Consider the following 18,033-nt stretch of genomic DNA (forward strand, 5'->3'; position numbering starts at 1 on the left):
AGCAGGTGTTATCACTATCCCAGACCCTAAATTATATACTACAGAGCAATAGTAACAAAAACACCATGGTATTGGCACTAAAATTGACTTTAAGACCAATGGTACAGAATAGAGGACACAGAGAAACTCATATACTTATCTTATATTTGAAAAAAGTTAAAAAATATACATGGGAGAAAAGATAGCCTCTTTAACAAATGGTGCTGGGAAAACTGGAAATCCATATGCAACAAAATGAAATTATACCCCTATCTCTGACCATGCACAAATATCAACTCAAAGTAGATCAAGGACCTAGTAATTAAACTATGATACTATGTCTAATAGAAAAAAAAGTAGGCCCTAATCTTCATCATTTTAGTTTAGGCCCCCAACTTCCTTAATAAGAATCTAGAACACAAGAATTAAAATCTAGAATAAATTTTTTAAAGGAAAATTATTGAGAAAAGACAGAGAAACATGAGCAACAATTTTCCAGAAGTAGTGATTTTTTGGTTGTGGTTTCTTAAAGGGTAAAAAATATTTGACTTATACTTAGTTTACTAATGCCTCTAGAATGAAAATAACAAATTATTTTATTTTAACTTTACTCAATTTCTGGAGTAAAAAAGAGCAGATTATAATAATGAAGAGAAAAAAGAATTTCATTTTTTCATGAGAAAAAAATTCTAAAAAAATTTTAACCACTTGCTTCTCCCCAAAATCTAGACAGATGGTTTTCTAAATTGTAGCTTTTCTTTACAAAAATATTTCCAAATACAGTTTCAATACAGTCAGTGAATGATCACATAATTTATATTTTCATGTGTTTTTAAGAAAATCATATAAAACCTCCACAAATATGTATGATTTTGAAGAAAAAGAAATGGTAACTAGACCCTAATCAAAGTTTCCTGTCCTGTATTCCCAACATCTGAATCTAGGCATTGAAGGCAGGATGACAGAAGTTTGGGAAACCAACAGATTTCCTAAAGCAGACATGGAGTCTTGTTGCCGAATTCTGAGCACTCTGGAGGCTCTTAGGGCCCCATGAATATGATGTTAGAGAAAGCTCAGCTAAGGAATATTCCAGAATCATCCAAAGAGAGAGCTCCAACTTGTACTTAACCTTGATCATAAGGGACAGTCCTTTTTTCTCCTTGGGGAATGCTGAGGCAAGAGCAAGAAGTAAATTTTATTTGAGAAACAGAACAGAAAGAGAGACTTCTTCATAGAGGAAAGGATCTAGAGCTGATGGCCAAGGGCATGGGAGGGGGTGGATCTTAGCTCTTTTATAGATTTCAGGTTCACTTCTTCTCATGCCCCCTCCTCCTATCCTGCCTACATGAACCAAAACATGACCAAAACACAAGGAGAGAGAGCCACAAGAATGACTACTTGTGTTGGAAAGTGACATCCTTCCCACCCCCTGTAGGCTGTTAGAAACTGGGTGGTGGAGACTACTGTATACCCATTTAATTTGCAGTGATAATCAGTTCTTTGCCTCTTCTCATTCTTCATGATTATGCCACCCACACAGTGACAGTTTACATTCAAGATGTTCTCCTACTGATGCCTGGATTATAGGTTTGAAGTACTTGATGTCTCTTGAAATTGCATGTTTTGTTACATGTATTTAGAGTATATGTGTAAATGATTTCTTTCTGCTATCTTCTGAGAAGCAATAGAAAAGAAAAGTTGCTTAATGAAAGTTCCACAATGGCTGGGCACAGTCACATCTAAAATCCCAGGAACTGGGAGGGCAGAGGTAAGAGAATTTCAATTCAAAGCCAGTCTCAGAAATATAGCCAGGCTCTACACAACTTCTGTTCTCCTACTTCACAAAGCACATAACCGCCTTGGGGTAGCAATTATCCCAATATCAAAATAAGAATGTTGGCACTACCTTTCATGGGACTGAACTTTCTAATCCAAAAGTGTATCATGACCTTCATGCTGCTAACCTGTGATTGGTGAATTCCATACAGGGTCTCTGTGGAGTGCATTGACTGAGCTTACTGTGCTTCTCTGTATTTATTTCTGGTTGTGCCTTGATTTCATAAGCATTGTGTCGAAATTATGGACTTGCAAGACATCTTTCTATAGCAAAATATTTTGATAAAATTGGAGTAAAACAGAACTTTTGATCATTTATTCCATCATTCTTACTATTTACATTGAACTCAGATAGGAATTTTAGCCACTCACATGGTAATATTGATCGAAACCATCTAGTGTGAGATGAGGAGATTGAATAGAATTTCTGAATTGGAGACATGGCATCCTGTTATTCAACGTGATGTTACCATGTGCCTACAGAACTCTGGATACATAATAAAGATTAGTTGAAGGACATTTGATGTCATCTTCCACTGCCCAGCAGCTGAATTTCTCTCAGGACTTGACTGAATAACTTGTATGGAACATTTTATGTGAAAAACTGTCCGAGGCTGTTGAACTGGTGGAAACATTTTTTCTAATACACACATCTAGGAACAAATGAAAACAAAATGTGAGAATTTTTTAACTATAGATAATTGACAAGGAGGCCCTACCAGTCATCTCTGTACTTTTCTGAAAGTGGTTGTGCATGTGAATACATCAAAATATATTATATATTGCTGGCAGAATTAGAGAAAGAAAAAAACAAAATTATACAATACCACCAGTATTCAAGGATCATAGATTGACAAAAGAGGCCAATCTTCTGATAGGATGTTTTTTTTCTCTAAGCTATGAAATCTTTAATATATTACAATAATTCTCTGAAGCCAAGGTTAGATAATGACAAATAATATAAAATAATACTACTATAAACCTTCATATAGGTCATGCAGATATTGGCAATCAGACTCCAATAATGGTAGCAGAAAATCACTGTCCAATGCCCTTTTACTCACGGTGTACACTGAGGCAGAAGTAGTTACAAGAGATGACATGTTCACTCAGCTAGTAAGTGGTGGGACATCCGTTGAACAAAGGCCAAGGGGGTGTAGGATCTATACCAGAAAATCTCTCACAAATATGCACTTTCATAAAGAAACCAGAAAAATGATCATGTTGAGATTATTTCCTTAGAAGATTTCTATTTTAACTGTTCAAGCTTCACATTAAGAGTCTTTGATAAACAATTTCTATATAACTTGGAATATTTCTGAAACTGCAGTTTCAATGACAACTCCACCCATAAGAAATCTGAAGAGAAACATCAAAACTAAATAACTATAGCATAATGTAATTTATAGTAAAAAAAGGAAAATAGCCCTTCCTACACAGTTCAAGACTAGGGTGAGACATAAGAAACACCATGACATGACTGGCAGATCTATAATGTCATTCCACTGAGAAATGAGAGAGACTTGAGCTGAAAATATATTTTTTAATGAACTTTTCCTTTTCCCATGTTTAGTACAAACAAGGTCCTTATGAATGCTATGTCATCAATTTACCACTGAACCCTCAGCAGGACATGATGGAAAACTGACATGATAATAAGACATTGTTCTGAATTTTGTTAGTATATTTTGATTTTGTTGCCTAGATAAGACCTTATCCAATTTATGTCTCCTAATAACTTTTGAAAGTCGTTAAGTGATTAAGTTGATCTACTCATATTTGAATTTTTGGTGGATGGACCATGGTTGAGGATAATAGAACTCCTAAATGATTAATTGGAAAATTTTATTGTACTTTATCTATTGCTATCTCTAGATTATAATTTTTTAATAAGTTTGTAAGTGTGGCATAACATTCTAGCAATGTGTTTTTATCTTTGTGTGCTAATAATACATCATCCATATAGTGAAATATTTGTAGTTCAGGATTTTGATTTCTAAGTGGCTGGATTGCTTTGTTAACATAAATTTGACACATAGTAGAGCTGTTACCCATCCCTTGAGGGAGTACTTTCCATTCATATCTCTGATCAGGACCTTCATGATTCAGTGCAGGGATAGTAAACGCAAAATGTGGACTATCCTCAGGATGAATTAGAATTGAAAAAAAATCTTTAACATCTATAACTAAAATATACCAGGTTTTTGGCAAAGCAGACAATTGGGGAATTCCCAATTGAGCATGTCCCATAATAACCATCACATTATTAATGGCTCTTAAACCTTGCAATAATCTCCATTTACCAGATTTCTTTTTGATGACATAAATAGGAGTATTATGGGGAGATATGGAAGGTTGTATATATCAGTCCACTAATTGTTGTTTGACCAGGTCATGGGCTGCTTTTATCTTTTCTTTAGTCAGGGGCCACTGAGGAACCCATACTGGTCTTTCTGATTTCCAAGTAATTTTTATTGTCTCAGTGACCCCTCCTGAAAACCCAATCCATGTCTCTCTGTTCCTTGATCTATTTGTATTGGTGCTGCTATACCTTGTTCTTGTTCTCCTAATCTTTTTCCTTTCCTAAAACCTTCTCTAGCCATAATAGTGGGTACATTTGGATTGATGTTATTTGTTAATGTCAAACCTAATTGATCTAGGACATCTTGTCCCCATAAATTTATAGGAATATGATACAATACACATGGCTGAATAGTTCCCTCACATCCTTCAGGATTCTTCCAATCTAATACCATCGCACTTCTATGGGGATTAGTTGCCACTCCTAGGCTTTGAAGCATTTGAGTGGCTTGTTGAAATTTCCAATGTTTTGGCCATTCTTGACGAGAGATAATGCTAAGTTCTGCACCTGTATCCAGTAGCCCATTAAATTCGTGTCCTTGAATATTTAGTTTTAGCATTGGGTGAGAATCTAAATTTAAAGAAAGCATAGCCCAATCTATACCTGTGGAGACTAATCCCCTGGAACCTCTTTCTATAGTACGACTGGAAAATTTATCATGTAGGCTGGGTATTATTTATAACTGTGCTATTCTATCTCCTGGTGAAATTACTGATGTACCCCTTGGAGAACTGGCAATAATTTTTATTTCCCCTTCAAAATCGGGATCAATTACCCCAGGACTTATCATAAGTCTTATTAGAGTAGAAGAACTGTGTCCTAATAATAAGACTACTGTTCCTTGGGGAAGAGGCTCTTTTACCCCTGTGGGAATGATTTGAACTCCAAACTCTGGAGTTAGTACTGCTCTGGTGGAGGTGCAGATGTCCAATCCTGCACTCCCTCTGGTTTTTCTGATAAGGGAGTTAATGGATAATGTGTCCTGGGCACTACCTTGATGGTGTTGCTGGGTTCCTCCAGTGCCCCATATATTTGTGGTTGTGGGACCCAGAGCATTGGGCTCTCCTGTCCATTTTTTGGCAATGGAGCCCGATGCCTTTCTCCATGATATCGTGGGTAAACACCCAGTTCTTGTCCATTTTTTGATAATGGAGTACCCTCTATGGTGGTTTGAGAATGGCATTCATTTGCCCAATGTCTCCCTCTATGGCATATTGGGCAAATACCTGGTATTCTACCCCTTTGATACCATTGGTATTCTACCCTTTGATACCTAGTTTTGTTAAACCCTCCTCCTATGGGGCAATTTAAGTCTGAAATTATGATGCCATCTACTTCACTCTTCTTGCAAATAATTGTTTTGGCTATTCTTGGTGTTTTATTTTTCCAGATAAATTTCATGATTGCTTTTTTTTATTCCTATGAGGAATTTTATTTGGATGTTGATTGGAATTGCATTAAATCTGTATAATGCTTTTGGCAGTGTGGCCATTTTGACAATGTTAATTGTGCCTATCCAAGAACAAGGGAGACCTTTCCATCTTCTTATGTAATTTCTTTCTTTAGTGTCTGTAATCTTCATTGTAGAGCTCTTTTGCTTCTTTCATTAAGCTGTTTCCCAAGTATTTTATTTCATTTTTAAGCTAATGTAAATGAATTAATTTTCCTAGATTCTCCTTCACAGGATTTATCACTGATGTACAGAAATGTCATGGATTTATGGGTATTGATTTTATATCCTGATACTTTGCTGAATTCATTTATTAGTTCTAGTAGGTTTCTGGTGGAATTTTTGGGATTCTCTAGGTATAGAATAATATCATTGACAAATAGTGGTAGTTTGATTCCTTTTTGTCCTGTTCATATTTCTTTATTTTTTCTCTCTAATTGCTCTGGTTAGAATTTCAAGAACTATATTAAATAGAGGTGGTAAAAGAAGGTATTCCTGTCTTGTTATAGATTTTAGAAGGAATGTTTTCAATTCTTCTCAATTTAGAATAATGTTGGCCTTGGGCTTAGCATAGACAGGTTTAAAATGTTGAGATATGTTTCTATTATCTCTAGTTTTTCTAGTGTTTTGAAAATCAAGTGGTGCTGTATTTGGTCAAATGCTTTTTCTGTATATATTGAGAAGATCATGTGATCCTTATCTTTAAGTCTGTTGATGTGATGAATTATATTTATCAATTTCTGTATGTTGAACCAACCTTGCATCTCTGGAATGAACCCCAATTGATCTTGGTGCATTATCTTTTAAATATTTTTTGTATTTGATTTGCCAGAATTTTATTGAGAATTTTCTCACCTATGTTCATTAGAGATGAACATTAGTCTGAAGTTTTCTTTCTTTGATGTGCCTTTGTATGGTTTTGGATTCAAGGTGATATTATTAATTGTATTTTTGAAACCATTTAAAACAAACATTTTCAAGAAGAGTTTGTATGTCAGAAGTCCCTTAAGTTTCAAAGTCTTGATCCTTTCTTACCACGTATAATCAGAGTAAGAGCACAAAGACTGTTTTATTATTGCCTTTGTACATATGTATAACTTGTTTGAATAATCATTATACATCTCCATTAATGTTGTTATCTGCTTTGTATATTTATTAAAAGAGTTGAGTCAGGTGTTGTTTCTTAGTGCTTGTCATCTTTAAAACTGACCAGAAAAAAAGAAATGACCAGAGACAGACAGACACATACACGTGTGCACATGCATGCATTCTAGTCAAATTTTATATTTATGAAATAAAATTTTAATTTAAAAAAATAAAAAAATAAATAAATGGAATGGATTCAAACTGAAAAGCTTCTTCTCAGCAAAAGAAACAATCAGTGAAAAGAATACAGAGCATACAGAATGGGAACAAATTTTTATCACATACACATCAGACAGAGCACTAATCTCTAGGATATATAAATAACTAGAAAAACTTAACACCAAAAAAAGCAAATTACCCAAACAATAAATGGTCTAAAAAGCTGAACAGACACTTCTCTGAAGATGAAAAACAATCAATCAACAAATATACGAAAAAAATGTTCAACATCTGTAGCAAATAGAGAAATGCAAATCAAAACTACTCTATGATTTCATCTCATTCCAGTCAGAATAGCAGCTATTATGAATACAAACAAAACACAATAAGTGTTGGTGAGGATGTGGGGGAAAAGTCAAACTCATTCATTCCTCATAGGACTGCAAATTGGTGCAGCCAATCTGAAAAGGAATATGGAGATTCCTTGGAAATCTGGGAATGGAACAACCACTGGACCCAGCTATTCCTCTCTTCAGACTATACCCAAAGGACTTAAAAACATCATACTACAGGGACATAGCCACATTAATGTTTACAATAGGTAAATTCTGAAACCAACCTAGATGCCCTTCAATAGATGAATGGATAAAGAAACTGTAGTATATATACACAATGGTATATTACTCCGCATCAAAAAAGAATAAAATCATGGCATTTGAGGGTAAATGGATAGAGTTGGAGAATATCATGCTAAGTGAAGTAAGCCAATCCCAAAAAAACAAATGCTGAATATTTCTCTGGTATAAGATGCTGATTCATAATGGGGCTAGGCGGGGAGCATGGGAGGAATGGAGGAACTTAAGGTAGGGCAAAGTAGAGGGAGGGGGAGGGTGGGCATGAGGTAGGAATGATGGTGGAATGATGGAAATCTTTACCCTGAGTATATATATGAAGATACAAATGGTGTGACTCTACTTTGTGTACAACCAGAACAATGAAAATTGTGCTGTATATGTGTACTATAAATTGAAATGCCTTCTGCTATCATATGTAAAAAATTAGAATAAATGAATTCAAAATTAAGAAAAAATACCTGGAAAATGCAAAACAATAGACTGTAAAAACATTAATGATTGCCCAATATTCAAGGGGAAAGTGTGAAGAATAGAGATCGTAGTTGTATTGAACCCATCGCGAAAAAGAGCAGAATGGTAGATACAAAAGGCTAGACTTATCGCAATGTTTATACACCTTCACAACAAGAAGTTAAGAATGATATGTCAGCATTGGGAACATTTTATTGGTTTGGTAATGGTAACAAATGGTTCATAGAAATGCAAGTTATAAACAATAAAGGAAATCGTGTATGGTTGGAGGCATATGGGAACTTGGTACTATATCTCAATTTTCTGTATATCTAAAAATTTCACAACAAAATTAAGTGTGTTCTTTAAAACAAATAGAGCATTTTCATGTTTTCCAGCATCAGCCATACTCTAAGCAATGACAAGAGCTCACCTAGTGACACAGACGCTTTGTACTGACAATTAATCTCACACAACAACCCTCTCTTTTCTTTAATATGCTTCCCTTTGATTTTCACTTGGTGCTTTTCTATAAGTAGGTCACCCAAATCTATTTAACCATTCTCCTTATTTATGTATAACAGAGAATAGAAAGGACTTGGAAGGAAAGTAGTATCTTCAATCCAAGGAAAAATACACACTCTCCCACCAAACAACAGGGACAATTTATCCCTCTGCTTCATGCCTAGTGACTCCTTAGCTAGAAAGGAATCCTGCTCCAGTGAGATTTTACTCCACTCATGCTTGAGAAAGAAATGATGTGGGAAATTCTTCAACTCTCACTTACACCATGAGACATTAAAATGAGAATACTGTACTTTTGCTTACCTGACAAAACTTGGTAGGAATTCTGGAATGTAATCATGTACAGAGGTTCATTGGTTAACACTAAAGGATAAAAAGTGGATGATATTATTATGAGGCACAGACTACTTCATCAGGGTGTTAGGTAGGAGTTCAGAGACACCAAGATGGTGCAGACAGGATCTAAGAAAGATGCCAATCAAGGGCAAGAAAGGGAGACAAGTTATGTCCTTGTTTATGACAAGTCCCATTACCATGACAACTCCTTCCACAGATTTGATGTTTTTAAATGACCAATGGTGGGGGTCAAGTGTGCAGTATTCTAATTAGGTTTTCTAAAATAACCAGTGGAGGGAACTGGAAAAAAATTCTATTAAAGCATCATGAGGTAACCAATGGGTGCAAAATGGGTAAGGTTTTCAATCTGGTCAATATAGAGAAGAAAATGACTCCCAGCTCAGCATATAAGACACTAATTTCCAGGTATTGGGGCCTACAGCCTGCCTATCTAGGCCCACTCTGCTCTATTCTATAGAGTGCTACTTTCATCTTCAATAATTCTGTACTTTCCCTCTTTCTTGTTGCATATTAATCAGTTCTTTGTGCAGGACACCAAAGAATTGAACCCCACCTGGACACCTAAAGAATAACAAGAAGGGTAGAATATTCCTGGCAAGCCAGAGTCAACAGGAAAAACATTCTGCTTTGCTTGCTTTGGCAGTACATACACAAAATTTGGAATGATACAGAGACTGTTGGAGGGAGAAACTCATGGATGTCTTAAGGGAGATCAGGAGTAGAGAGTAAAGGGACCAAGGGAGAAAGCAGAAGGGAGAGGAGAAATATGGGGAATGATATTGGCCAAATTATATTGGTATACCATGCACATGTATGAACATGTAACCACAAATTCTACCATTATGCACAACTGCAACACACCAATAACAGTGGAAAATGAAAGAGTTGTCAGCCAATAGTAGCTATTTGGCAAGCCAAACTTGACATAAGGGGTTCTCTTTTGCTGGCGTCTGACATCTGAAGTTCTCACACCACTTGCTTGTGGCTGTCCTGCCATCTACATAGCTGGAGGGTCACCTCCAAGCTCAGCCATGGCTCATGTGGGTTCTGTGATAAATTTGTCTTTCATAGTGAGAAGAGACCAGTCACAAATTCAGACATGACCTGGGTGAGAGAGGTGGTGGAGTGGACTAACTTGGGGACTAGGTAAGGACCCAGAGATATCCATGGGATTAATAGAAAACTTACACTTGTCTCTCTGCCCACTTGGGGCAATCCCGTTAGTCTCTGAGCTCTTCCTTCCTTACTCAGGTCATTCGCTCTTCTGTTGTTATCTCCCACACTCCCTCCTTCCCTTCCTTCTTCTCTTTGCAGCTCAAGATGTCTCAGTTCAGTCTCCATAACTTCTCCTCACAACCACTAGAAATCCAAGCTCGATGTGAGACATATTCACTAATATTGGGATGTCGGGATTCTGAGCTGTTTCCAGTACACACACCCAATAAACGTATTTTTTAATGTTTTTAAAAATGTTTCCATTCACATATCACATTAAATAGTTTTTTATATTTTATTTTATTTTATGCCAGGGCATATCTGTTTAGGGTCAAAGTGAGCAGCTTTAGATTTGTCCATTACAATTGGAACACAGAAAGCAACACAGGTTCCTCTGACCTTGGAAAATAGGAGTAACACACAAAAAGTTTTCATCCAGATGGGGCTTGTTTACCATTGTCTGAGGATGAAGACGTATTTGTCTTTGCTTTGGGGACTCCCTCCTGGCCTACTGGAAGACAAGTGCTGTAAGACTTCAGATGCAACATGAAGATTAGCAGTCCACTGAGAAATGAGCTAAGCTCTCTGACACATATAACCTCATCTTGGAAGCCTCAGCTCAAAATCTGAGTGGAAGAGGATGCAGAGGAGGCTCCTAGGTAGATTCTGGAGGAAGGCATTGTAAAGTCCACATTTACTACCTCATAACCAACACAGGTATTTATTCCTAATGTGCTACAGGGCTTGTTTGAACTTTGTGGTATTATTACATAAAATTTTACAGTATTACTTTTATTTCATATTATAATTTATATTACAATCATTACTATCTTATGAGTGACTTTTATAGCATAAATACTCAAAAGTAACAATAATCCAAACGGTTGGTTTACAGTAACTTCAAGAAAATAAAAAGCTTCAAGTGCACTTTTGGTAATTCATAAGATCAAAGATAAAACAACTAAACATCTATCTAACAAAATGTTAGTTTTAGTAGTCAATTCAAAAAATTGTGTACCATGTATTTATATGTAAAAATGATATTACTTTCTTTCTAAATGTTGCTAGCTTCATTAGATCTAATTTTTTTATCTTCTTCTTTACTACAACATAGCTTTTCTTTTAAATTTAGGCATGCATTAAGCTTTTATAAAAAATAATCCTAGGGATTCAAGAGGAAAGAAAAATCGAATAAACTTCAACTTACAATGAAATAAAACATTCTGTTTTCATGGCTTGGCACAGTGATTGGTATACATATCCACAGCCCCCATTTATCTGGAGACAGATTCTATCTCCTTAGTCAGAAAACGCTGTTCCTTGGTACCTGACATATATCTGAAATTCCATATTCTCCCAGCTGGCCCTTTAGCACTAGACTTATTCTTTATTAATGCATACTCAGTGAAAAATGACAGAATTTAACAACAAAACATTCCATATCTAGTCATCCCTTTGTTGTTGGTTTATTGAATCATTTGTAACAAATAAGAAAAATTTATAACAATCTAGAGAAAAAGCGTTTTATCTTTTTATCAAAAATATTTTATCTTGTGAAGAATTTTTTGCCACTCCTACCTCCCAAATCTCAAATGGTGATATTCACAATTGAAAACTTCCTTTACAAAAAAGTATTTCCTGAGCTCAATTTCATTGCAATCAGTGACTCAACACAACTTCACACTTTGTGTGGGGAAGTTAACCATCTCCTCAGGGATTTAGTGATTTAGAGAGGGAAGAAAATGGTAACTGGTTTGTCATCCAGGAGATATTTTCCATCCTGTTTCCAAAATATGTGAATTCAGGTATTTTAGAAGGTGACTAAAGCTTGGCTTGGGAAGCATGGGTAGAGTCCTTAAAGAAGAAGCAAAGACCTGGGAGAGTAATTCTGAGTGCTCAAGTGTCAAAGAAGTGTCTCTCAGGATCTCAGTGAATGTGCTGCTAGAGAATCTTAGGTAAGGAATATTCTGGCATCATCCAAACATCAACTCATATGGAAGATTTTGGTGTTCTTAAATTGATTCATCGGGTCTGTTCTTTATCCTGATTGGTGATGGCTGTGCCAGTTTCAGTGAGAGGTTGAATTTCACAGGTCCTGAGGACAATACATAGATTCTAGTTTGAAATACTTGATTTTCCATGAAACTAAATGCTCCATTACATTTATTAAGAATTGTGTGCAACTTGTATTCTTCTAATGAGAGATAAGAGAAGGAGAAGTCACCAAACCCACTGTCCTTTTCTACAAAACATGTCTAGGATTAACATGGGTTTTCAGCTACATTGGGTCTTCTGTTTATGATAGAGCTCCTCCTGTTTTACCATCTCCTAAATCTGCAATACAGTCTTCAGTTCTTCTTCATAAAACATATAAACACCCTGGGGTAGGAGATATCACAACAGCAAAAAAAGAATGCTGGCTCCATCTTTCACTGGATTCAGGTTTTTAATCAAAAGTATCTCAGGAGCTTCATAAAGCATATAGTATTTATACATTCCACACTAGGCCTAGGTGGATTCCCTTGATTTAGTCCCTTGCATTTCTCTGTATTTCCTTCTAAGGTTTTTGCCTTGACTTCAGGAGCATTCTGTCAAGAATCTGGACTCTCAAAAATTCTGCCTTCCATTAGAAATGCATTTAATAAAATTGGAAAATTTTGATAGACTGTTAAAATCATTATTCTATCATTCTTACTAACCATATGGAGACTCGGGAATTATTACTATTTTCACAGTATTATACAGATCAAAAACTCTTAAGGAATTACTTATTTTAAAGGGATTGAGTAAAATGCCTGTATTTAAGTCATGGTTGTGTCATGCAATTCAATTTTTACCCATATTCCTGCAGAACACCACATGCATATATAAAATTAGCTAAGGAGACTTGAAGATCTCAATTTCTACTCAGGAGCATCTGAACATATTTCAGGGTAGGACTGAATATCTTTTCCTTGTAGGAGACATTTTTTGTAAAGGATGCTCCAACTCATTTTGATGAATATATATTTTCTCTTCTAATACACAGGTCTGGGGAAAAAATGAAAGCATAAAATATGATATTCTTGACTTATGATTAAGAGGCTCTACCAGGTGTCTCCACACAATGGATTATGAATGCAGATATACCTGTTATTTCCTAAGAAAAATGGAAAAAATTTTAAAAACCTAGAATTCCTCCAGTTACCAAGGATCAAAGTTTGCCAGAGGAAGCCAATATTATGGTAGGCTTTTCTCCTCTCAGCCTTGACATTGATAATGTCCTAGGTGAACCCTCCTAAGCCAATGTTAGGTGGTGATAAATAATGAACCAATAATTAACACTATTATAGTGCCTCATACATGTCAAGCATTTTCTCAATGACTTTCACAAATTTATTGGCTTACTCCAATAATGCTTTGAGAAAAGTATTTTCCTGCTCTACTTCTATTCATGGTGTTAACTGTTTGACAATCCTCACCCAGCTGGTAAGTGGTGAACCTCAGATAAACACAGGCTACTGGGTCTGGGATACACACTACTAAATCCCTCAGTGTCCTGCACTTTCATAAATAAACCATGAGAACGGGCCTCTTGAGACATTTTTCCTGGAAGATTCCTAGTTCCACTTCTCCAGACTTACGTCAATAGTCTTTGTTGAACAATGTTCCTCTAGGCAGCAAGATTTTGGATCTTTGAGATCTAAGGGTAAATAATGAGGCATCTCCACCCTTCAGAAATATGCAGGAAAAATAGGAAAGTAACCAAAGCTACCCATTAAATAATGTAGTTGTTAACATAAGCCAAAGCACAGTAAGTACTACAAGCTTAGGGATGAAGGTATGATATGGATACTTCAGGAGGAGATGGGGAGATTTTAAAAATCATTCATTGGAGGAATAACTGATGCTGATACATTTATTGACTGCAGTGTGGTGGGCAGAACCCAGAGCATCATTCAGGCCAGAGCCATGCACAGGATCTTTCTTGAAGTTAAAATGAGGCATCAGAGCCAGTCCTATTACACAGAATTATTTGATAAATGATGACTCTAGAGAAAGAAAAATGTGCTTGATGATTGGAAGCCTGTCAGTGAAAATTCTGCTGCTGTCACATGCAGTCCTGTATTTCCTTTCAGAAACAATTGTTTCAACATCCCCATGAAGATAGACCAACAGTTCAGTTATGTTGCCATAAGAAATGCCTTCTATCCCCAGGCTGGCATTGGGATTGCAGCAAACACCTTTCTGCTTTGCCTCCACACTGCTGCTGCCTATGTGGGCCACAAGCCCAGACTCACCGACCTCCATGTCACCCATTTGGCCCTTACACACATCCTCATGCTCCTCACCATGAGCCTTTTGGTATCTGCAGACATTTGGGAAACACAGGACATTCCAGGTGACTTCAAATGCAAAGTGTTTGTCTTCCTAAACAGGGTCATGAGGGGACTCTCCATCTGCACCACCTGTGTCCTGAGTGTGCTTCAGGCCATCATCATCAGCCCCAGTGGCTCCTGGTTGGTCCACTTCAAACTGAAATCCACAAATCCCATTGTGGGGCTATTTGTCTTCTATGGGTCCTCACCATGTCCCTCTCCAGCAACCTGCTCCTCTGCACTGTGGCCACTCCCAATAAGACCCAGCCTGGACTTCTGTTTGTCACTGACCGCTGCTCCTTCTGCCCGTGAGCCACATCCACAAGCCATTCTTTCTCACCTTGATGGCATGTAGGGATGTCTTCTTTGTGGGACTCATGGTTCTCTCCAGTGGGTACATGGTCCTTCTCTTGTACAGACACACACAGAGGTCCCAGCATCTTCGCAATTCCAGGTTCCCTCCAAAATCCTCCCAAGAACAAAGGGCCACTCTGAGCATCCTGCTGCTGATCTGCTGCTTTGCCGTCCTGAACTGCGCAGACTCCATCATTTCAATGGCCATAGGCATGAAATGGACTAATAATGCCATGCTGGTGTGTGTCCAGATACTTGTGGCCAATGACTATGGCACAGTCAGTCCTTTGGTGCTGATCGCTGCTGATACTCAACTAACAAAAATGACTCACCTTATATGTGGGACAAAAAGCCAACTTCTGATGAAACCCATCTGAAGGATTTTTCTACTCTTATTAGAACAATTTTCTCTATTTTGCAAAATTTTCTCTCAGAAAAATATTGATTAAGCTAGGATTCCACAGTTTCTTTTTTTATATATTTTTTACTTCATTTTATTTTTAGTTGTAGTTGGACATAATACTTTTTTATTTATTTTTTTATTTGTTGCTGAGGATGGAACCCAGGCCCTTGAATGTGCTAAGAGAGTGCTCTAGCACTGAGCCACAACCTGAAGCCCAGATTTCACACTTTCTATCACCCCAAGATAATACATAAGGGTAGCATGAACCCTATGTATAATTTCACCCTATGTTTGTGTCAATGCCTTCATCTGCATGTTTATGATTTTTTACTATTTATTTCATTTATTTTTTGTGTCTGAACTTTATTCTGGGAATATTTTTTTTTCTTCCTGTATTACATTTCTTAAAATTTTATTAGGTGATGGTCTATTTGAGGTACATTCTTCCTTTCTTTATTTAAAAATATCTTATGTTGCACTTATCCTAAAAAGGTTATTTGGAGCTTGGCATGGAAGCATGCACATGTAATGCCACAAACTTGGGAGATGGAGGCAGGACAATCACAGGTTAGAATTCAGCCTCAGCAACTTTGTAAGACCCTCTCTTACAATAAAATATAAAAACAATAGGGAAAAAGTCCCCTGGGCTTAATTCCCAATACTAAGTGAAAAATAAAATTAGCCACACAGTGCAGCATTGAACAAAAGTAATCCCAGCTACTCAGGAGCTGAGATAGGAGGATCCCAATTTAACATCCAGACTGGGTTACTTATGGATATGCTGTCTCAAAACAAAACAAAACAAGGGCTGGGGTTATAACTCAGCAGTATAGCATTCATGCAGCATTTGCGAAGCCCTGGGTTCAATCTTCAGCCTCAAATAAAAATAATTTTTTAAAAAAGTTATAAAAAAATTAAAGGGGCTGAGAATGTAGCTTAGTGGTAGAGTACACCTAGTTTCATTCCCTGTACCAAAACTAACATCTAAAATCATAACGAGGTTATGCTTTTTACCTAGAAACATGCTACAGTAAAAAAGTAAAAACAAAAAATAAGTATTAATAACGATATGGAGAATGGAAATAACTATCCATTTTTTAATACTTTTTAATTGTTGATGGACCTTTATTTTATTCATTAATTCATATGCAGTGCTGAGAATGGAACCCAGTGCCTCACACAAGCTAGGCAAGTGCTCTAACACTAGGCCACAACCCCAGCACTCACTATCCATTTGGGATAAGAATGAAAAAATACTACAGATGTCATAGAAAGCAGTTTAGGGTTTCATTAAAATGCTAAGTACAAATTATCATAAGAGAGGTCCACGTTGGTCTCCGTGCAGGGGACAGGGCCCAGGAATGGCTCCTGTGCATTGGGGGCACCACTTTATTTATGAGTTCCAGACCTGTATATCCAACTACCTACCAGATATGTCTGGGATTTTTCACAAATTCCCAAGGCTTAACATGTTTATTGAACTTGTTCTCTCCCTATGCCTCCATAACAGAAAGAACAAATGTTGTATTTGATTCTCTTTCTTGAATTCCCTATATTGTTGAATAAAGTCAACTACTTGGCCACCAAGTGGGAAACATGGAGGAAATCATGAATTCCTCATTTTGTTTCTCATTCTTGATTTCAAGTTTACTACCAAGCCTTATTGATTCTCCTATCAAATATCTTCCAAATCTATATATCCCCTTTCCATTCCAATCTAGACTCGTGTCGTTTCTTTTTTTCACTCAGAAGACTACAGTAGTCCCCTAATTATTCCCTGATCTCCTCTCTCCGGTCTTGGCTGTTCTACAAGTGACCTAAAAAGGGAAACACTGATCAAATTGCTTCACTGGTATGAGACCTATCAGTGGTTTTTACACTGCTGTGAGTTTGATCTCTGGCCTATGTGAGGATAGCCTGAGGTCTGAGCCTAAGCGACTCCATTTTAAAAACTCCATTTTGAAAACTGCAGTATCACCAGGCATGCCTAACAAGGAGACCACCAGTATGGCCCTCAGGCACAAACAAGTCATTTCTCCCCACCCTGATGATCTCAGATTGAAGCCTCTGGCAGGCTGTTCATACCTGCCCAGGGAAAAGCACCCCATAAGAGAGAAAGGCAAAAAGATCAGGGTGAGGACCACTACATCAGATGGTTTAACCCCAGAGTTAATGATGTCACTGAGAGATGGTGGCAGCTGATAAGGATTAAAAGGGGGGACAAAAGCCCCCAAATTTGGTATAAGTAACAGAGCAAATGAACAGATATTCAGCCAGCTGACACTGAAGCCCTCACACTGAGAGCCTGATGAGGACCTGGACTGGCATCCCAATGCATTTCATTGTTGCTGATCCTTACCACTCTTAAACTCTACAGCCACATCTTGACTCTGGTGACAGCCACAACTTCTCCCTATGAACCTCTCTTCAACCAACCTTCAGCTCCACCCCAGGAGAAGCCTGCCTTGGTTCCTGACTTGATCACCCCAGTCTGAGTGAGTGTGCATCTGCTGGACTTAAAGCCTAAGGCTTAAGACTTTTGCTCTGATGTTTGATGTTGATTTAACACGTAGAGGTAATGTCTGTCATTAGACTATCATAATTAAGTGTTTGCAGTGCCTAAAATTAATCTAGAATGGTTTGTTGTGAATCTATTATCTAGAATGTTTGCTGTGAATTTATTATGTCTGTTGCAGTGCCTAGCATTAAGGATTGTCATTTTCTTGATTAAAAACCTATAGAGTGAAATTGTATTGAGTGATTTGAGTGAGTAAAGCATTGACTAGGAAAAAATTATTATATGA

The 18,033-nt window shown here is 37.0% G+C and overlaps 1 protein-coding gene across 1 annotated transcript; it reads left to right on the forward strand.

Annotated features, from left to right (window-relative positions):
* Positions 1 to 11,956: 11,956 nt before the first annotated feature.
* Positions 11,957 to 15,203, forward strand: LOC143404118 (putative vomeronasal receptor-like protein 4). Its single transcript, XM_076862443.1, has 4 exons — positions 11,957 to 12,069; positions 14,233 to 14,613; positions 14,697 to 14,780; positions 14,891 to 15,203. The coding sequence occupies exons 1-4, from the start codon at positions 11,957 to 11,959 to the stop codon at positions 15,201 to 15,203; spliced, it is 891 nt and encodes a 296-aa protein (XP_076718558.1).
* The last annotated feature ends 2,830 nt before the right edge of the window (positions 15,204 to 18,033 follow it).

This window comes from Callospermophilus lateralis, chromosome 7 (assembly GCF_048772815.1).
Source record: "Callospermophilus lateralis isolate mCalLat2 chromosome 7, mCalLat2.hap1, whole genome shotgun sequence".
NCBI classification, from domain to species: Eukaryota; Metazoa; Chordata; class Mammalia; order Rodentia; family Sciuridae; genus Callospermophilus; species Callospermophilus lateralis.

Excerpts from the sequence above, each read along its gene's own strand:
- LOC143404118 (XM_076862443.1), top strand. The coding sequence starts at position 11,957 with ATGGGTAGAGTCCTTAAAGAAGAAGCAAAGACCTGGGAGAGTAATTCT. Across the intron at positions 14,614-14,696 it reads ATCAGCCCCAGTGGCTCCTG|CAACCTGCTCCTCTGCACTG; the intron begins GTTGGTCCACTT and ends GTCCCTCTCCAG. Across the intron at positions 14,781-14,890 it reads GACCGCTGCTCCTTCTGCCC|ACACACACAGAGGTCCCAGC; the intron begins GTGAGCCACATC and ends TCTCTTGTACAG.